Below are 21830 nucleotides of genomic sequence, written 5' to 3' on the forward strand. Positions count from 1 at the left end.
AAGGTTTTTAAAAGGCAATGTTACAGCAGACTGATGTATTTCCATTAAATCACAACTGGATCATAGGAAGCTATTTTGTGCTGCAGCCACCTTCCAGTCTGGCTAAATGAGGGAAGAAGGAAATGCCCCTGAGTTGACTGATAATGACAGCAAAACCACAAGCCAGGGACAAGTTGACCTCTGCAGCAGTCTAGCCATGGCTGGGTACTACAAGTGATGTCTCAGGGCGGCACGATAAGACAGGAATGGAGAGCTGATTTGATGACAGCTCTGGTGTGAGAGAATCGGCAGCAGAAATACTGAAAAAAAAAAAAAAAAAAAAAAAAGGGGGGCCCGGGGGAGCCCAGAATCGGCAGCAGAAATACTGCAAGAAAAAAAAAAAAAAAAGGAAAAGGGAGTCCCGGGTGCAGCTGAGACAGGATGTCAGTGCAATCAAAGTGCTTTTGCAGATGAAGCCTTTCAGAAGATGTGGTGGCTACAGTGAAACCCGGAGCTGGAGGAAGAAAACCAGCTTTCTGAGGCTTAGTATGGGCTTTTTGCAGATGAGCAGGATTGCAGCAAAGAAATGTGTGACTCTGTAACATCTTTCTGCTCCTAATGGAAACAAACCCAACCATCACCTAACCTGTGGCATCCAAAGAAGCAATACTTTATTCATCTGCACAGGGCCACAGAACAGAAAAGGTCCCCTAGGACACTGATCTCTGTCACAGCCTATGGTTTCTTTCACTAAATATATACAATTTAGTCTTATTTTAGTAAGTACAGGGCTTTTTACCTCCACCATTATTTACCATGACCCATATATTTTGTGTGTGCTGTGGGCAAATTCTGATTGCCAGGTCGTGCAAGGTCAAGGTTGGTTTTACAGGGAAGAGTCAGTGATTCCTTTGGAGTAGGAGGAATACTGAAAACTGAAAACACTGCTGCTTTTTTCCTGTTTGTTTTGGTGGCTGTTGGAGGAGCTTTTATTCTTTCACAAAAATGCCAGTCGCACTGACAGCACAGTGAGGGTCAAGGCAGAGTATTTTCTAAGAGAAGGTATTAATATGATGGAGTGATTAATTTCGCATGCTTACTAACATGAGGTAGGATTTTTTGAAGGATGAGGGGGAAAAAAACAGAGGCCATATACCTAAGGCAAAGTTTACTACTCAGGGACACTCACAGCTTTGCAGGAAGAATGCAAAAGGAGATGGGGATAATTTCAAATGCCCTTTTCAAGAGCACATGCCTGTGCTTATTGGGAAAACAGTGCATTTAATACCTATTTAATTCTTCAGGGGAAAATGATGGTTGGATTTAAGAACAAAAGGATTTCAGAGCTGAGCTTGAAGAGTATGCAGGGATCTGCAACTCTATCCAGATCAAAAAAATAGCGAGGCTGCTTTGTTTGTGCATTCCCAGGAAACATCCATCAGAAAGGATGGATACCATGGTGGCAGAATGCAAATGATGAAAGGATGCCTTAGTGTTGTTAAAGCTTTACTTTACTTGCCATAAGTGACTGGAGTAAACAGACAGGTCTGCACTATATGAGAAGTTGGACTGGATGATAGAAGGGCTTTTTTGGCCTTAGACTTTGGGATCTGTGGGCAACAGCTAGTGGCACCCCAGTGGTGGCAAGGATGCTTTGGGGACCTGGTGTGCCATAAAGAAGACTTTGTTCTCATTGTCCCAGCCAGCGAGCACAGCTCAAACCACTTACCTTCTTCTCTGTACTCCACAGTGTAGCCTGAAATGGTGCAATTGCCTGTACTGGATGGGGGCAGCCAGCGCAGGATCACAGAGGTGCAGCTTCTCTCCTGAGCAATGGGGCGATTTGGGGCAGCTGGGACACCTTGGGAAGAGAAAACAATCACCAAGTCCAGCATCACATCGACAAGTGATGTGATTCTGAAGATCAGGTGTACCGGGTACATCAGGTCGCTACGAGGCAGCTGCCCCTTGCAGAGGGAACACTCTGGTTTGCACTGGGTTACCAGCACAACCAAGGGAAGGCCAATGCCATGGGTCCTGTTCACCTACCACCGTGGGTCTGAGGCCTCCATACTAGCAGCAAGGAGAGAACCGTGCTGCTTGCAAGCCCTGCTGCCTTGACATGGTCTCACAGTACTACAGAGCAGGGGGAATATCTTCTTGCTCACAGCTGGTGGTCAACTGGACTGTGATGCTCCTTGAGTGCAGAGGGTCTGCCTGAGCTCAGCTGCTGTAAAGGCAGAGCCTCTTTACCTCCTACCTTCTGCTGCTAATTTTTGCTCTGCTTAAGACCCGATGCAAAGCCTACGGAAGTGAGGAAAACAAATACTCTCGTAGACTTCACCAAGCAGCAAGTGAGGTGGGGAGTCACCTTGAAGTGTCCAAAAGTGACACAAGCAAGCCACTCAGAGTGCTTCTGGGTGTAGGGTGCCAGATTGTGTGTTTGGCATTAGATTGACAAATGTAATGACCAGTAATTCTTGTGTGTTTCGCTCAGGGCTCCCGTCAGCACTTGATTGGTTAGTGGAGCCACTAACTTGCTTGGATAAATTGGGAAAATTATATCTCTAGGACAAGTTGTGAGACCAAACAAATTGACTTCTAAATGCTTGTAACAATCCTGCATCTGTAAGTCACCAGTTAGACATTCATCTCTGTGCCATCCCCTTCAATGCAGCAGGCATCCCTCATCTCTCATGCTAATAGATCCCTTTCTGGAACTGGAGGTCATGAGCATCAACTCATCATTTCATATTCATTACAATTAGATGGGTCACTAATTACAGCGCTGAGAATTCAGGCTCGGAGACATGTCCCTGAGTTGAGTCCCTGCAGAACACTTCAACCAGGGCAAACCTTACTCTTACTTCCTCCGTCCCCCACAGAGACAGGGAGGCTGAAAATTGGTGTCACTGGATCCCAGGTCCCCCCAGCTCCAGGCATAATGTAAAGCTCAGAGCTCCCTGCAGGCAGCTGGGGCATCTTTCCCCCCGAGGGCTTGGCTGCCCGAGGGAGCTCAGCTTCCCCCGGCCGACCTTACCGAGCCCCCGGGAAGCAGCGCCGCGAGCAGGATACAGGAGCTGAACCGGTGCCAAGGCATTTTCATTTCCCAGATGTGATGCTTATGATCAGACGACTTAATCAAGCGCAAAGAGCCTGTGATGCCTTCAGCCATCAGTGGGAGTCTTGGCTGAGGAACGGCTGTATGATTTTTGCATCTCGATTGACCTGGCACGGCTCCACGTCTGGCTGCCTTCGCACCGGCAATTCCTGTGAGCTCCCAGCCCCCACCAAGGGACCCCGTACGGTGTTAAGGTCAGATGTGCTACCTTGAACTTTGATGGTTGCAGAGGTTGACGCCGTTCCGTGTTCATTGGTTGCCACGCAGGTGTAAATGCCGCTGTCCTGAGGCATCAGGTTGCAGATCTTCAAGGTGAGCTCTCCAGAGTCACTGTGGATGCAGGAAGCCCTGATTATAAAACATTGCTTCACTCGCTAACGCTTTTTATCCTGGTTCCTGTCCTGCCTCATTACAGATGCATGTGCACACAAATCCTGTGAACTCATTTGAAGGAACGTCCCCCCAGCAATCTGGTACCCAAGGACCACCCCTCCATGTGTCAGGATTAGGCCATTAATGAAAACTTCCAGCAGAATGGTCCAAATTGCCTGCCAGGCAAGTCTACTTGTCTGCTGTGGCCTTGGAGAAGAAGGGGAAGGATCACTCAAGCAGCAAGCAAAGTCCAAGAACTGAACATTTGCTGTGCCTGTCCAGAGCTGGATGGTTAGACCCCATATATCTGGAAAGATTTCCCCAGGCTCATCTCTTGTGTCTCAGAAGACGCTGAGCTGCTGTGCCTCTGCAGTTAAGTCCAACACATGCTGGACATCTTGGGTTTCCCATAGATGCATAAGGCAATCACACAGCACAGGGTGCCTGACATTTCTGGGAAGTTTCAGACCCCTGGAGCATGTGCCATTGATCTAATGAGGCTGCCAGATCCCTGGTCAAAAGGCTGGATATCTCACAACAGCTAGAGATAAAGAACACCAGCACCAAGTTCATGAGAGACAATCTTTGGGCCAATCTGAGCAAATAAACAGCTCTCTGGAGTCTAGTGAATTTATAGCAAGACTGTAGATGCAAACTTGCGTTTGCGCATTGTAGTCTTCAATATGCAACTTAAGGGAGTTGGCCTGATTTAAAGGATTTTGCTTGTGTAACTGCTTTAACTGTACTGGAGACCCAGCTTAGAGCCAACAATAAATTCCCTTGATGGCAAAACCAGACTAGTTCTTGAATGCATAATCTATCGGAAGCTGCAGAAGGACACGGTTGCTGGTTTATCTGCCCCGACGCTGCGGCTTTTGCTGGTCTGACTATGCTGATTTAAAATAAGACAGAAACATCCCCTTCCCCCACAGTCCAGACACTCATGCTAGCAAGACTTGTAAGACAGCCCCTGATCTGCTGGGCCTCTCCTTGGCAGGCAGTGTCTTCACTGACAAACAAATGCGCGTAACAAGACAATACGAGCGCTGATGGTGCACAGAGAGCCAATGCACAGGCAAATGTGATAGAAAACAGAACCCTGTACGGAAATATCCCCCCATCCCAACCCAGCCAGAAGCCTGAAGATAAGGCACTAGCAATCTACTGAGTAATGGCTAAAAAGACATTTTTGGGTGCTGTGGGGCAGATGCTCAAGGCAATGGTCTCTGAAGGAAGCTGTTGATCAGCTGTAACTTTTTTTTTTTTTAATTGAACATATAAAATCCCTTCTCTCCTAGTGTTCATTTTTCACTTCCAGTGACTTTGTACTGCCTGGATTCATCTCAGCCTGAGTCAGAAGTGCTGAAAAGCTTACATGAAAGATTGCCTCTTGGAGATTTCCACTGCAGTTTGGCCCAAATCGCTTATATAAGCTGCGGATGAGCATCCAAGCAGGCTGTTACCTGACCTGAATTCAACTCCAGATCCTTTTGGACCCTCCCAGTGCTTGTAAAGATGGTTTTCCTCCCCCCTGCTAGCCAGGCTGGGAACATCATGACAAACATCTTTCTGTCCAAGCACAGCCAGATGTAGCCTTCCCAGGAGCACATGTAGGTTTTTTTAGGAATAACTGAGGAAAGGCTCAGCAAAACTGTGGGACTTGCCACCTCTGCCCATGAAATAAGAAAACACCCAATGAGATGTGGACATTGCAAGCTGGTGTGGGTTTGCTCTGGCCAACTCCTGTTCCTCCCAAAGGTGAGAATGTCATCAAACTCAGGCAGAGAAGCCCCAGCCAAACCAATATGTTGGAAACATTAGTTGCTTCTGGCTTGCTGCTGGCTCAGGAAGTCAACTGGAGCAAACTCACTTCTACCAGTGATAAACTGTGATATACCCAATGTCAGCTTGGGAAACTATAAAACTATTTGAGCCTCAAAGTTTGACCCTTTCTAGCTGACATGTGGAGCAGTGATGTGCCAATACACCATGCCAGTCTCAATTAACTGCATTTCTGATTAGCATTCTAGCCTGGCTGGTGCCATATTTGAGGACAACATGACCATTCATGCCCAGCTATGCTGGGATCCAAAGGCAGGACCTTACCAGGATGACACCGTGTAAGTGGCCGTGCTGTTGTCATTGTCAAGAATGTTTTGATCTGGTCCTTTCCAGGTTATAGTTGGCTTGGGCCGTCCACAGACTTTGCACTGCAGCATCACTGTGTCACCAAGCAGGCAGGTGATGTCCACTAACGGCACAAGAAACTCTGGAGCCACTGGAAGAAAACATGGGGACACACACATGATGCCTTCTTTTAATCTACAGGCGAGGATGTTTCCCCATACGAGACTAGAGGATACAATACAGGACCAACTATGGATCTGGGTCCCAAACAGCTGAGGGTCCTGGGATTATGTTACCAATAGTCCCCCTTTATTAGAAGCCAGCAGCTGACAGCTCAGCAAAGGAGTTAGCGGAGACTGTCCATCCCCCCAGGTCTGTGCTCTGGCAGGAGGGTGGGACTTTGCAAAGGCAGATTTGGGGGGTTCAGCCTCGCCTGTGGTCCCCGGGCTGTGTGAGCCGAGCTGCCAGCGGAAACACTGCCTTCCCTGGTGGCCGAGCAGCAGAGGGCTGCCTTTGCTGTAACTGCTGGTGGGTGCAGAGCTGTTGCACAGCAATAAATCACAGCTGCTGACTTGCCCCTCTGTGCCAGTCACTGCACAGCCGTCCTTAACTCACCTTCTTGAATGAAATTGGGGTTGATTATCTGAAAGATACAAAGAAACAAAAGCATTTATTTTTATGGACAGTGACAAAGAGACAAGCTGGTTTCACAAGGTGGTGAAACCTGACGAGAACCGCAGAAGTACCGACCAGTGGCTACAAGCAACCCAACAGCTGGTAGACACAGCAAGCTCCAGTGACAACTGAACAAGCCCGTGGACAGCTAGGAAAGCAAATGAAAGCTCCAGCTTCTTGAACTCTGATAAAGCATGGCAGGGAACAGGCACAACACTGAGGCTGAGGAGGGTGGGCATGCTTTCTCTTTGCTTGGGTGACAATGCTCAAGCATTAACTCTTCTTCCCGGAGGTGGTTTGTGTCCCCTGTGCCCAGCTCCAGACCTACATCACACAGTCCCTGCAGTCACCACGCACCTGGGGCATCTCACCAGCACTCTGGCCACTAACCAGCTTGGGGGCTCAGCGGGGATGTCTTTTAACTTCTGCTCAGCTTCAGGGAAAAAAGGTAAAACACTAAAACAAAAAAGCTGCATTCTGGCTATTGACATTCACCTATTGACAAGTATCAGTCCTGAAACAACTCTTGGTCTATCACCATGAGTAAAATTTCACTCATTTCATTGGACTGCTGGAAACTTCCCAACTTGAAACTAGGTTTGGATAAGTGAGAGTTATTTTAGCTAACTAGTTAATTGATCATTAGCAAAGACTTGAAAAGTTACTGTCTCTCCCTGGGCTATATAGGCCAATTACCTCATGTAACCCTGGAAGCAAAGTTGGGAATGGCAAAGATGCCAATAATTTCTCACATGTGGCATCACCCCTAACTACAGAGTGGTGTACAATAGCATGGAGATTTTAGCCTCATTAACTGCTTTAATAATCTCAGAATGCCTTGCTATTCAAATTCAAACTAAAAATTTGATATCGAGCACCATAAACACCAGTGTGGTTTATCTCTCCTTACATATCTTTGTTACCATCTATTTCAGAGCTATTTTGGAAGATGCCAATGGAGCAGTGACCTAATTCTTGGTCTGCCAAAGCTGATTGGAGTTTTTGCATTGGCTCAGAAACCAGGCCATGAAGCAGAAGCAATAACCCCTCAAAATAACATAGATACATCTTCAAGATTTATATTTACATTTTGGCTTTATAAATAGTTTTCCAAGGTGAATAGCTCAGGTTGCCATTCAAGGAGGCACTCAAGCATATTCAGGTTCATTTTAGTTTCCCAGCCCTTCTTCATAGCCCCAGGCGAACATCTGGTACCAGCACTGAGACCTCAGGGTCTGCTTTCCTCTGGCACCACCAGAAAGTTCAAATGAACCAGGCAGAACGTGGTCTTGCCACTTGCAAAGGTTCATTTTTTTTTTTCCAAACATTTCATTCTCAGCATTGTGGAAGGAGCCAACCTCTGCCTACATCCCGGAGAGGAAACTTTGAACACTATTACTATATCTAGGGCTTTGTCTTTTTTTTTTAAAATCCATGTTGGGAAGCAGCTCTGTGGTGGGGAAGGGGGAGAAGATCGTGCCACCCCTGCAATGGAATGGCTCGGCTCAGCAGGCAACAGCCTGAGTGGGTGAGGGAGCCAGCCAGCCTTCCTCCTTCTAGCTGCACCTCCTGGCCCCGGTTTTGCTTGGGAAGCACAAAGTCCCCTCTGAAAGGTGCAGCTGGGCACCAACACCAGGACACGGACCTCTGGCCTGCCACTCCAGGAGCTCCAAGAGGGTGAGGGGCTCAGAGGCAGCGATGTCTGCTCTGCAGAGTGCAGGACCCAGACCACGCACACCCCATGGATCCTGTGGGATGAAATCAGGGCACAAGAGGGCACTGGATGAAGAAAAACATCTCTCCCACCTGTGCATGTGGAAAAGGAGAGATGGATCTTCGAGATGGAGCTGTATCACTCACACAACACAGCAATGGAAGAACAAATGGATAACCATTGCTTGCTACTTTCCCCTCAGTGAGACCATCCACTTACCAGCTGAGTAACCCCAGGCATCAGCTCATCTGCACATACATCTTCATTTTTGTAGCTTTTGGCATAAGTGGAATTCACATCTATCTTCCCAAGCTCTCCCCTTCCTTCCCTGCAGCATGCACTAAATCCCTTATTATTCACTGATTTCCATCCTTGCAGGATTAGACATCAGGAGAAAGAAACGCTCTTAACACTTTATATTAATTTTATAACTCCAAAGGATTCATTAGAAGATGCATCTACAATGATGAACGTAATGGATCTATCTATAAATAAATAATGCTACATTTCTAATGACTTCCAAGGCACAATCATTTATAATAATTGCCTTACCAATGTTTTTTTCCCTTGCCTCACCAGGGGAATATCAGAAAGAAAATTACCGCTGCTAGGTAATATTGCAAGTGTCTACGAGTAAAATTTACATTTCCTTGGCTAAAACTTCATCTGTTAATTAATAAAATGTTACCTAACAACACCCCCACAGCCACATCACAGCTCGTGCCTGCTGTAAGCTTAGACAAAAATAAAAGCCTGCTTGCAAGAGAATGCTTAAGTGCTACCAAAATGATTTAATAGATGACTTTTAATTAGGGAAGGGGATTTGGTCTGTTTTGAAGGAGGTGGGGGTCAAATGATGGGGTGAGAAGGGTAGGAATAGGAAAGCAAAGGTTCAGGGCCAGATCTATGGCCAGAAGGCAGCTCGGCTGGCTCAGGGATCCGCTCCCAGGCCCCAGGGTTTGCTGCCTCTCTCTGCAGGCCAGCTGGGTTCCTGGGCTATGGGTGGATGGCAGGAGACAACAGACCCCACAGAGTCCTTCTAGATCGAGCACAAGACCTTTGGAGATGATTTCTTCATTTGCCAAATAGGCTTTTAATCCCCGTGGGGGGAGAGGAGGGCTCCAGAGCATGGCCCCGCTGCCCTTGGAGGACAAGAGAGCACATTCTGCTTGTCAGCACAGTCTTCTTCTGGGGCTGGTTTCCCTTGTGGATGGACTCGCCAAGCACCTCCCAGAGCCTCTTAAAAATAATGGTGTGTGCAAAAAGCTGGAAAAGCTGTCAAAATCCACGCAAGTAACTCTTCCCTCTTCTCTTTCCAGGGCTTCTTCAGGGAGATGAAAGCTAAGCTGCATTGCTCTGTAGAGCAGAAACCCCTGCCAGCGAGGGGCCCGGGGCAGGCTGCTGGTGAGCAAGGTGAGGTGCTGTGTGCCGAAATGGGGATTATGGGCAGGGGAGGTGAAAGATCACCCTTTCCAGCTTGTTTTCCCTATTTTTAAAGCCCTTGCTCACCCTAGGGAGCTCCCACACAACCTGAAGGGCAGCGGTGGTGTTTGTGGGGGTGATGATGCAGGACCCCCGGCTTCTGTGCATCACTTCCTCAGGGAACGCTCTGTACTGCTTTGAGATTACCAGGTGGAAAAAAAGGCACAGCTGGTTGGGTGGCTTTTGTGGAGTTTTACTTTTCTTCTCTCTGAAAAGCAATGTGAGGCTCAGCCCTGAAACCCCACTAACTCCGCAGCGGTTTGAAGAAGGATGTGATCAACACCTATAAATACTTAGAGGGTGGGTGTCAAGAGAATGGGGCCAGCCTTTTTTCAGTGGTGCGCAGTGACAGGACAAGGGGTAAGGGGCACAAACTTGAACATAGGAAGTTCCATCTAAACATGAGGAGGAACTTTGTTACTTTGAGGGTGGCAGAGCACTGGAATAGGCCACCCAGAGGAGTGGTAGAGTGTCTGTCTCTGGCGACATTCAAAACCCACCTGGATGCCATCCTGTGCAACCTGCTCTAGGTGGACCTGTTCTGGCAGGGGGGTTGGACTAGATGATCTCCAGAGGTCCCTTCCAACCCCTGTCATTCTGTGATTCTGTAATGCATTCAGTCCTCAGGTAAGAGACACAACTGGCTCTTCCTTCTAGGAATATAAATTTAGTTGAAATGAGATAGATATTTTTTTTTTGCCACTGGATGAAATACCTGTAGCCTGGTCCAGGGTGGGTGAAAACTCATAACGCTACCTCCATGGCCAGGAGAGTTTCTGTTGCTGATACAATGACAGCTAAAAATGGGAACCCCGCACCAGGTGACAAAGGCAGCCCATGAAACGGCCTCTGCTTGAGTGATGTGGGGTCTAAGGCTGGCAGGGAGCCGGAGGGAGGAGGATGAGATAAAGATAAAGAAATGAGAGGACAGGTCAGGGTTATTCAATAAAAAAGACAGAAATAGACCTTGCTTCTCCCTTCTCCAGCCTCTGCTATTTCAGGGATCAAACCCAGGCAGACACACAAGGCACGTACTTGAACGCTTTTGGGGACCTGCAGGGATCCAAGTGATCCAGATGTAAGGGACTTAGTGTAACAGCCAGGCTTTAGAAAAGCAGCATAAATGCTGCATCCAGCAACTCATTATTTTGCAGTACATTTTGGGCCGCATTTCTCCTGGTTTGTTAAGCTCGTGTTACAAAGACAGAAAGGCATCTGCAGCAGTAGCACTTTAAGCTCGTGTTACAAAGATAGAAAGGCAAAGACAGAAAGGCATCTGCAGCAGTAGCAGCAAAGTCCACCTGCAAAGTGACTCCGACCGCCCTAATTCTTAGCAAGAGCTTCTCTTCCATTTGCACACACGCTGTGCCTGCCGGGGAGAGGGAAACTGTCCTGCAGAGCCAACGGCCAGCCCCGAGATGCTCTGCATGCCTTCTGGCTCTCGCCTTGGCCAGGGTTTCCCTCTCCATCACCATGTCCCAACTCACTTCCCTGGAGGAGGCCTGAGCCCAGCCCAGCCACACGCGATGCACACAAGGGCCCAGTGGACACCCAGATTTTTCCAATGCCACATTTCAGTCCCATTTTAAGGGAGTTCATCAAAAACAGGAGTGAGAATATTTTTTCCCTCTGGAAGCACAGGGCTAGGCTGCAAACCCAGCCCTCTGTAACAGGACCCACACTTTATCTAAACAGCAGAGGGCATGTTTACTCCAACACAAGCAGCTCAGCATTTTGTAAACACTCCATCTCGCCTGTTGATCACCCAGTTAAAATAAAATACTGACGCATTTGCACATGTTGGCAGCAGAGTCAGCAGCGTGCTCCTTGCTCCCTCACTCAAAAAAAATAATTAAAAAAAATACCGAGTCTCAGAAAAAAATGCAATGACCTACAGAGGAATTAAGCCAATTCTAATTTGTAGGAAAAGATTCTTTTAAGTCAAGTCAACTTCTACTTGGAGACTTTCGGGAGGACAAGCTCACAATGTCACCAGCCTCTGCTCCCCCAAAAAAGAAATATTAACAGGAAAAATTTCCTGCCATCTCTAAGTCAACTTCTACTTGGAGACTTTCGGGAGGACAAGCTCACAATGTCACCAGCCTCTGCTCCCCCAAAAAAGAAATATTAACAGGAAAAATTTCCTGATAAAGGGCAAAAATAAGGATCCTGGATAGATGCTACCAAAGGGAAAATATCATTTAAAATGGGAGAATGGTATCTGATTAATCTCCCATTGCATCAGCCTTTTGGTGGGGATGGGGGATGTCTTCTGGCATCCCACATGGAGGTCTCAGCTACCTTTGAGACGGATGGAGAAGCCACAAGAGGTGCTGACTGTTGTACATGAATCTGTGCAAAGCAGAAGTCCTCTTGTCCTTGTTGTGCTCTTGCTGTGAGGCCCTAATGGCTGGTGCCCTTCAACAGCCATAGCTGTGGGATGTCCCTGGTACTCCAGGCACCACATTGTAGCATTCTACCCGCGCCCTGCAGATGAAGTAGGTCACTTCTTCCTCTTCCAAAAGCTAAACCACTGCTCCTGTGCTGCTAGCTCAGGCTATGTCATACCTGATGAGCCACCTTCCTGGTCAGTCTCAGCAATCCCTGCCCACTCCAGGCAGCAGGACAGCGGTGTCACCCCTGGACACCACCCCAGGGAAACACGGGAGGTTCTCAGGACTGTACTCATTTATACTGTGGCAACAGGCCAGGAAAGGCTTTCTTACCAGTATTGTAGGATATCTCACCTAAAGAGTATGTTAGACCTGCTCTAGAGAAGGACAACTCAAGGCGGGGGTGACGGAATTCACCAAAAGCACTTGGGAATTCTTGGCCTGAGCTGAGTGTTGACTTGGAGCCAATGCTGTATCCACCAAACCATTACTTATTCAACGACTTGGACCGTGGGGGTGCTAACACAATATTCTTCCCTACAGGATGTTTCCTAGTGCTTATCTTGCTCTAAGTGTCTCTGAGTAGTTCTTAACATGCTAAAATGTCATAACTGAAAAAAAATAGATGATGAAGCCCAACTGAAGTATTTTGGCCACAGCCCAGCTCACTAATCTAATGATGGCACTTCCACTGACTTGGGGTGGGCCTGGACTTCATCTCTCCTGTGCACAGCTAAGAAAGTGGAACACACACTAGACACGTGGTGACAGTTGTGTGTTAGTCAGGATTACTTGTAACACACTGCAGTTGGAGTCACGCTGTGCCAACCAAGATGTCTGGAGCCGCGTCAGATCCCTACATGTGAGGTCCACCCCAAAGCCTGGAAGAGCTGCTGCTGAATTGAGCAAGGTTTAGCTAAGTCAGGTCTTCTGACTGCTGGAAGGACATTCACTCAGACAAGAGAGGTAGCCCAATGGGATCTGCACAGTTGACTTATGACCCCGTCAGCAGTATCGAAACCCCATGAGATGTTACGACAGAGAATTGGAGGACAATTAGTTGTGTCATTGTCCAGGACCCCAGACTTGGGTGTGGATGATATTTACTGATTCACAAGGGCATACACCTTCCCAGAAGTGGAGTTGCCTGTCCCTGTGCAATTAACTACAAGCGTGTGGGAAGGGAGTCTCCAATCTTTCTTAAATATAGGTTACTCCTACGGCTCACATGGCTACACAGGCTCCCAAAGCACCTGCCTCCAAGCTCACATGCCAGGTCTGCACCTTCTGTTTCATGAAACAACAACACAAAGCGGAAAACTAGAGGAAAAAATGCCAAATTTCATTTCCATCCTTATGCACTTTCATTATGTATTAATAAACAAAGAAAAAATAAACAGCCACCAAGAGGAAATATTTCCAGTCAAAGTTACAACAAATGGAAAGTTCTCCAGGGCCAGCCTGCTCCTGTGTGGGCAAAAACACAGTAAAGGCATTTTAGCTCTTTAAAACAGCCACCCAGAACTTCAGTTTCCCACTCTCACTATACATGTTCTCCTTATCTCCTCCTGCCCGTGTTTCCCCTTGAAACAAAGGCAAAGTGCTTCAGAAATCTGGAATCTACAGAACAGATACATGGTATCTATAAACAGCAAGCAAAGCTAGAGCTGAAAGACCACAGTAGCTGTGGGGCTGCATGGATACAACGACCGGCTTACCGACTTCTTGTGCAGTGAGTAGGCTGGAGGTAAAGTACACCAAAATTCCCAAGTAATTAATTATTCCAAGTAATTAATAATTCCAAGTAATTATTATGTCTGCTTTGCATTTAGAGACCTCTCTATTCCAGCACTGGGTGCGTGTTCTCATGCACGATGGGAGGAAGAGGGAAGTCAGGGGTGACAGTCTTATAAGAGAAACCAGGTGACTTGCCCTGTTATTAACTGGCTCTAATTACAGCTACAGACGACTCTGCCTTAATGACACAGGTGGGGCCTCATGCAACTAAATGTTGATGGCCAGGACACAGCCCTCCTACCAGCACTCCCAGGGTCTATAAAATCCATCATAAGCTGAGCTCTGGGTGAAGATAAGGTCTTTCCCCTTCTTGAGTGGCCTGTCCTGCTGTCCCTGGCTTACTTGGGAGCTTGTGAGTGGCTCTGGTGGGATGTACTGTGTGGAGTAGAGAAAGGAAAACCAGGTGAAATGCTGATTTTCACCACACAGACAGGTTGGGTGGAGGGGTAGCACAGCTGTTTAGCAATTATTTCAGCCTAGGACACAAAGCCTAAAAGACCCGATAGAGTCCTCAACCAGGCTCTGGTGGTAGAAGTAGCTTGTCTTCATTCTGTTTTAATGAGAAAAGACTTTAGCTTTCAAGGCCTTGATGCAGTTAATTTCTCATATTATATTTGAAAAGGAACATCAAAACACTCATAATGAAGGGAAAGGGAGAACAACTGTGGCTTCCAGTAGTGAATATCCCAGACCTTTACAGAACTAGTCTTCCTCATGGCTGCTTCTAGGACTTCATGAGCATTTTATGAGCCCGCCCTTGTCCTGCTCCCTCTGGATGATTTTCTTTAGTTTATGCTGTGTATCAGCTCTCCCTCCCCCCAATACTTCTTAGCTGGACCAACGAGCCGACCACGCTCAACTCCAGGCTGTAGATGTACTGAAACCAGCAGAAAGCAAGGGCCATGGTGCTCCTTGCAGGGCAGTGTGGCCATAGTAAATCACAAGCACACCTGCACTCTTATTTTCTGCCCCTTTGCCATTGTAAACATTTGCTCAGCCCCAAAGAGCTTTGCTCAGAAGCAGACTTGAGCTTTCCAAGCCACGAGGAACATTGAGGCTCCTGGGTTCTGCAGTGCGGTGCAGTGATGCTGGCATCTCCAGTAAGTGACTTGGGAGATGCAGGACGGGGTTTCTGAGCATAAATCAAGTCACACACCAGGCACACAGTGACTCCTCTAATAGGAGATCCACACCATAGCTAAGACTTCCAAATTAGTGTCTTTTGATTTAAATAGAAAGGGTCTTACCTCCTGAATTGAGGAGCAGGCAAGAAAAGTAGACTGTACCATGGTAAAAAACCCAAATCAAACAAAAAGACCCATATGGAGCATGCCAGAGATGACTAGACATGCCGAGAGTGTATGGACTCAGATACCTTCCACTGACAAAACAACTGTTTTTCCTCCTATTGAGCAAAGTCTAAAGATAGAAATCCTCTGCAAAAGGAACGGTGATTCTCACCCAGCTCTGCACATTACACCTGTATCTCAGCGACGTTTTACTCCACAGGGCAATTCCCAGTGATCTAAAGCTTGCACAGACTTATGTGCAATAACCTTCTAATTTGCCCTGTACCAAATACATCCAGTTGTTACCTGTGATTGGCAAAATGCTCTTTGAAAATGCAAACACGCTCCTGAGAATAATGCGACTTTAGCAGTAAGAACCATTCATTCAATCTCCAGGATGCCGGCTGGGTCAAAAGCTTTCCTTCAGTACATTCCCCTTCTTGAAGATGTGTTTATTTGCGCCAACACAATTAAAATAAAAGAGAGCCTCAGGTTAGATGCTGAGGTGGTGCAGCTCGATACGCTTCTCCCTCTTTTTTTTTTTTTTCCCTCCAGGAGTAAGATCAGCTTTTTTTTGAGGGCTGTTTAGAGCACAGCCTGGCTGACAGCATCCTGGGGAGCTCCTAGGTCACACAGATCTCCCTGTTCTCCAGTGACCTGCCTTGTCATCTCTGCAAAACAACTTATTTCTCTCTGAACCTTGTCCTTGCCTGTTTCAATAGGAAGCTCTTTCAGCCTTGGTACAATGTATACAAATGCTTGCTCTGGTCACTATACGCAGAAAAAAAATGGGTCCTGCAAGATATTAATTGAGGAGAAGCTGGTATTTAACTCTTAGGATTTTAAGTTCCTTCAGGCTCTCTCAACAAGCCATGTCCCAGTCACTCCACCAGGATTGGTGGCTTCACACTGGAAAAATAGTGTAATGTATCATAATTTGGGTCCATCTATTTGCATCAGCCTTGTCTGTGATACGGGTACCTTCACCCAACCAGTTTTACCATTCTCCTTCAGTACCTTTAAAGAAATACAATTTCCCACTGGGCTAGGTGAAAAAAGAAAGGGTGTCTCTTCTGATCTCCTAGATAATTTAAAGCACTAGTTGTGCTACAGCAACATTTGCTCCAGTGATTTATATAACACCAGCCTGAACAACAGCTCAGCATCTATTGTCAAGATAAGGGGTGTTTTTAACACAGAAAGCTGCCACATTAATGGGCAGTTGACATGCATGCATTGTCCTTTTGCTGAATGAGGTCCTAGGTGGGAAAGAGTGGCTGCTGGTGGCTATGTGAACCTCCAGCTCCACAGGAGCTTGTCCCTCAGCATCCTCCACTGCTCCCATCACAAAGGCAGCCCCAACTCCAGTTCACCTCTTGGCAAAACCAGAATTGGTGCTTTGTGCGACTCACACTTAATTGGCACATACGTCCAGGAGCCATATGGACCCATCAGCTCCCCTTTCAGCAAAGACATTTCAAAACGGGCACAAGTTCTTGGAAAGAAAAATAAAAGCAAAATCACAAGGATGATTGTCTCTACCTCCATGCTAGTATTGGGGTCAAGGTCATCACACTCTGATTCCTCTGAGCTGTTTGTCTCCTTGTTTTGGCAGCATGAAGAGGAAGAAAGAGAACAAGAGATTAGAAGAGAGATTGGTTAGACAGGGCAGAGCAGCACAGGGGTTGTGAGCAGCATGGAAATGGGTAACAGTACAGAAAATGCTCTAAAAAACCAAACAAAACCCAAACCAACAACAAAACAGGGGAAGGAAAGGCAAAGACATGCTTTTGGCAAAGAGGCAGTGATTCCGCAAAGTCGGTCAGGTAATAAAAACAGCGAGGAAGCGGCAGGAGGAAGAACTGTGGCCACCATGCTGGAGCAACCACTTGCCCCAGGCTCAGTCCTTCCCCGGCTGATGGCGGGGTGGCTGTGCAGGGGGGGGCAGTGGCAGGGTCCCTCCCTTCGCACATGCCATGGCTGTTGCAGGAGGCTTACAAGACTGAAAGCCTCTGCAAAGGAAAACACTTAATCACGGGCTCTTCCCGCAGTGGGGTGGATCCAAAGGACATGCTCAAGTGCTTTCCTGGGCTTTGGTTGTGTCAAAATCCCACCAAGTGTTTGCTTGCCTCTGTCGGGAGGGAAAGCCCCAGATTAGTCCTGAGCAGGCCTCATGGTCGGTTTATAGGGGTGGATCCTCCAAACTGGAGCACAGTAGTCGGGCACCCAGAGCAGAAGATGGAGCTTAACCCCACAGTTCTCAACCTTTTCCATACCGGGAGATCTCAGAGAGAGAGAGACAGACACAGACGCACAGACACACACACACAGACACACAGGAGACCCTCTCCTGGCAAGACTGAGTCAGCATCTCCTCCCTGTCTGATCAGGTGGAAAGAAAAAGGTCACGGAGACCATCTCCCCAGACCAAAAATCTTAAGCGTCTCAAGGTTGAGAACCCCTTATCTTAAGATGTGGTGAAATATTGGCCTAAAGAAAACTCATCAGCTTCAGTAAGGCCGTTGCTTCACCCAATGGTTTTCTCATGGCTGCAGCTGCTCTGATGGAGCTGCAGATTGGGCTCACTCAGAGGTCAGGAAATCACTACTCTCCCAATTTTAAGAACAGTTATCTAATGACCTGTGGAGTTGGAGTTCTTTTTAAAGATTACTTACTTGCATGTGGGATGCCAGGAAAAAGAAAACGAAAAACAAAGGCTGCATTTTATCTTGCATGCAAAAATCCTGCTAAAATGGATACTACAAAAAAAAAAAAAAAAAAAAAAAAAAAAAAAAAAAAAACCAGCACTGAGACCTCAGGGTCTGCTTTCCTCTGTCACCACCAGAAAGTTCAAATGAACCAGGCAGAATGTGGTCTTGCCACTTGCAAAGGTTCATTTTTTTTTTTCCAAACATTTCATTCTCAGCATTGTGGAAGGAGCCAACCTCTGCCTACATCCCGGAGAGGAAACTTTGAACACTATTACTATATCTAGGGCTTTGTCTTTTTTTTTTAAAAATCTATGTTGGGAAGCAGCTCTGTGGTGGGGAAGGGGGAGAAGATCGTGCCACCCCTGCAATGGAATGGCTCGGCTCAGCAGGCAACAGCCTGAGTGGGTGAGGGAGCCAGCCAGCCTTCCTCCTTCTAGCTGCACCTCCTGGCCCCGGTTTTGCTTGGGAAGCACAAAGTCCCCTCTGAAAGGTGCAGCTGGGCACCAACACCAGGACACGGACCTCTGGCCTGCCACTCCAGGAGCTCCAAGAGGGTGAGGGGCTCAGAGGCAGCGATGTCTGCTCTGCAGAGTGCAGGACCCAGACCACGCACACCCCATGGATCCTGTGGGATGAAATCAGGGCACAAGAGGGCACTGGATGAAGAAAAACATCTCTCCCACCTGTGCATGTGGAAAAGGAGAGATGGATGTTCAAAATGGAGCTGTATCACTCACACAACACAGCAATGGAAGAACAAATGGATAACCATTGCTTGCTACTTTCCCCTCAGTGAGACCATCCACTTACCAGCTGAGTAACCCCAGGCATCAGCTCATCTGCACATACATCTTCATTTTTGTAGCTTTTGGCATAAGTGGAATTCACATCTATCTTCCCAAGCTCTCCCCTTCCTTCCCTGCAGCATGCACTAAATCCCTTATTATTCACTGATTTCCATCCTTGCAGGATTAGACATCAGGAGAAAGAAACGCTCTTAACACTTTATATTAATTTTATAACTCCAAAGGATTCATTAGAAGATGCATCTACAATGATGAACGTAATGGATCTATCTATAAATAAATAATGCTACATTTCTAATGACTTCCAAGGCACAATCATTTATAATAATTGCCTTACCAATGTTTTTTTCCCTTGCCTCACCAGGGGAATATCAGAAAGAAAATTACCGCTGCTAGGTAATATTGCAAGTGTCTACGAGTAAAATTTACATTTCCTTGGCTAAAACTTCATCTGTTAATTAATAAAATGTTACCTAACAACACCCCCACAGCCACATCACAGCTCGTGCCTGCTGTAAGCTTAGACAAAAATAAAAGCCTGCTTGCAAGAGAATGCTTAAGTGCTACCAAAATGATTTAATAGATGACTTTTAATTAGGGAAGGGGATTTGGTCTGCTTTGAAGGAGGTGGGGGTCAAATGATGGGGTGAGAAGGGTAGGAATAGGAAAGCAAAGGTTCAGGGCCAGATCTATGGCCAGAAGGCAGCTCGGCTGGCTCAGGGATCCGCTCCCAGGCCCCAGGGTTTGCTGCCTCTCTCTGCAGGCCAGCTGGGTTCCTGGGCTATGGGTGGATGGCAGGAGACAACAGACCCCACAGAGTCCTTCTAGATCGAGCACAAGACCTTTGGAGATGATTTCTTCATTTGCCAAATAGGCTTTTAATCCCCGTGGGGGGAGAGGAGGGCTCCAGAGCATGGCCCCGCTGCCCTTGGAGGACAAGAGAGCACATTCTGCTTGTCAGCACAGTCTTCTTCTGGGGCTGGTTTCCCTTGTGGATGGACTCGCCAAGCACCTCCCAGAGCCTCTTAAAAATAATGGTGTGTGCAAAAAGCTGGAAAAGCTGTCAAAATCCACGCAAGTAACTCTTCCCTCTTCTCTTTCCAGGGCTTCTTCAGGGAGATGAAAGCTAAGCTGCATTGCTCTGTAGAGCAGAAACCCCTGCCAGCGAGGGGCCCGGGGCAGGCTGCTGGTGAGCAAGGTGAGGTGCTGTGTGCCGAAATGGGGATTATGGGCAGGGGAGGTGAAAGATCACCCTTTCCAGCTTGTTTTCCCTATTTTTAAAGCCCTTGCTCACCCTAGGGAGCTCCCACACAACCTGAAGGGCAGCGGTGGTGTTTGTGGGGGTGATGATGCAGGACCCCCGGCTTCTGTGCATCACTTCCTCAGGGAACGCTCTGTACTGCTTTGAGATTACCAGGTGGAAAAAAAGGCACAGCTGGTTGGGTGGCTTTTGTGGAGTTTTACTTTTCTTCTCTCTGAAAAGCAATGTGAGGCTCAGCCCTGAAACCCCACTAACTCCGCAGCGGTTTGAAGAAGGATGTGATCAACACCTATAAATACTTAGAGGGTGGGTGTCAAGAGAATGGGGCCAGCCTTTTTTCAGTGGTGCCCAGTGACAGGACAAGGGGTAAGGGGCACAAACTTGAACATAGGAAGTTCCATCTAAACATGAGGAGGAACTTTGTTACTTTGAGGGTGGCAGAGCACTGGAATAGGCCACCCAGAGGAGTGGTAGAGTGTCTGTCTCTGGCGACATTCAAAACCCACCTGGATGCCATCCTGTGCAACCTGCTCTAGGTGGACCTGTTCTGGCAGGGGGGTTGGACTAGATGATCTCCAGAGGTCCCTTCCAACCCCTGTCATTCTGTGATTCTGTAATGCATTCAGTCCTCAGGTAAGAGACACAACTGGCTCTTCCTTCTAGGAATATAAATTTAGTTGAAATGAGATAGATATTTTTTTTTTGCCACTGGATGAAATACCTGTAGCCTGGTCCAGGGTGGGTGAAAACTCATAACGCTACCTCCATGGCCAGGAGAGTTTCTGTTGCTGATACAATGACAGCTAAAAATGGGAACCCCGCACCAGGTGACAAAGGCAGCCCATGAAACGGCCTCTGCTTGAGTGATGTGGGGTCTAAGGCTGGCAGGGAGCCGGAGGGAGGAGGATGAGATAAAGATAAAGAAATGAGAGGACAGGTCAGGGTTATTCAATAAAAAAGACAGAAATAGACCTTGCTTCTCCCTTCTCCAGCCTCTGCTATTTCAGGGATCAAACCCAGGCAGACACACAAGGCACGTACTTGAACGCTTTTGGGGACCTGCAGGGATCCAAGTGATCCAGATGTAAGGGACTTAGTGTAACAGCCAGGCTTTAGAAAAGCAGCATAAATGCTGCATCCAGCAACTCATTATTTTGCAGTACATTTTGGGCCGCATTTCTCCTGGTTCTTTAAGCTCGTGTTACAAAGATAGAAAGGCAAAGACAGAAAGGCATCTGCAGCAGTAGCAGCAAAGTCCACCTGCAAAGTGACTCCGACCGCCCTAATTCTTAGCAAGAGCTTCTCTTCCATTTGCACACACGCTGTGCCTGCCGGGGAGAGGGAAACTGTCCTGCAGAGCCAACGGCCAGCCCCGAGATGCTCTGCATGCCTTCTGGCTCTCGCCTTGGCCAGGGTTTCCCTCTCCATCACCATGCCCCAACTCACTTCCCTGGAGGAGGCCTGAGCCCAGCCCAGCCACACGCGATGCACACAAGGGCCCAGTGGACACCCATATTTTTCCAATGCCACATTTCAGTCCCATTTTAAGGGAGTTCATCAAAAACAGGAGTGAGAATATTTTTTCCCTCTGGAAGCACAGGGCTAGGCTGCAAACCCAGCCCTCTGTAACAGGACCCACGCTTTATCTAAACAGCAGAGGGCATGTTTACTCCAACACAAGCAGCTCAGCATTTTGTAAACACTCCATCTCGCCTGTTGATCACCCAGTTAAAATAAAATACTGACGCATTTGCACATGTTGGCAGCAGAGTCAGCAGCGTGCTCCTTGCTCCCTCACTCAAAAAAAATAATTTTAAAAAAATACCGAGTCTCAGAAAAGAATGCAATGACCTACAGAGGAATTAAGCCAATTCTAATTTGTAGGAAAAGATCCATCTCTAAGTCAACTTCTACTTGGAGACTTTCGGGAGGACAAGCTCACAATGTCACCAGCCTCTGCTCCCCCAAAAAAGAAATATTAACAGGAAAAATTTCCTGATAAAGGGCAAAAATAAGGATCCTGGATAGATGCTACCAAAGGGAAAATATCATTTAAAATGGGAGAATGGTATCTGATTAATCTCCCATTGCATCAGCCTTTTG

General features: G+C 47.3%; 1 protein-coding gene across 10 annotated transcripts in view; it reads right to left on the minus strand.

Annotated features, from left to right (window-relative positions):
- The window catches only part of KALRN (kalirin, RhoGEF kinase), a 546132-nt gene that overhangs the window by 11946 nt on the left and 512356 nt on the right, over nt 1–21830 (minus strand). For all 10 annotated transcript variants that reach the window (XM_014939313.1, XM_014939255.1, XM_014939245.1 and 7 more), the window contains 4 exons: nt 6215–6242; nt 5579–5750; nt 3309–3430; nt 1709–1840 (listed from right to left, as the gene is read on the minus strand). In XM_014939313.1, the coding sequence (XP_014794799.1) occupies nt 1709–1840; nt 3309–3430; nt 5579–5750; nt 6215–6242 (454 nt within the window). The remainder of the gene's footprint in view (nt 1–1708; nt 1841–3308; nt 3431–5578; nt 5751–6214; nt 6243–21830) is intronic.

The sequence above is a fragment of the Calidris pugnax genome, unplaced genomic scaffold, assembly GCF_001431845.1.
Source record: "Calidris pugnax isolate Ruff unplaced genomic scaffold, ASM143184v1 scaffold21, whole genome shotgun sequence".
Taxonomy (NCBI): Eukaryota; Metazoa; Chordata; class Aves; order Charadriiformes; family Scolopacidae; genus Calidris; species Calidris pugnax.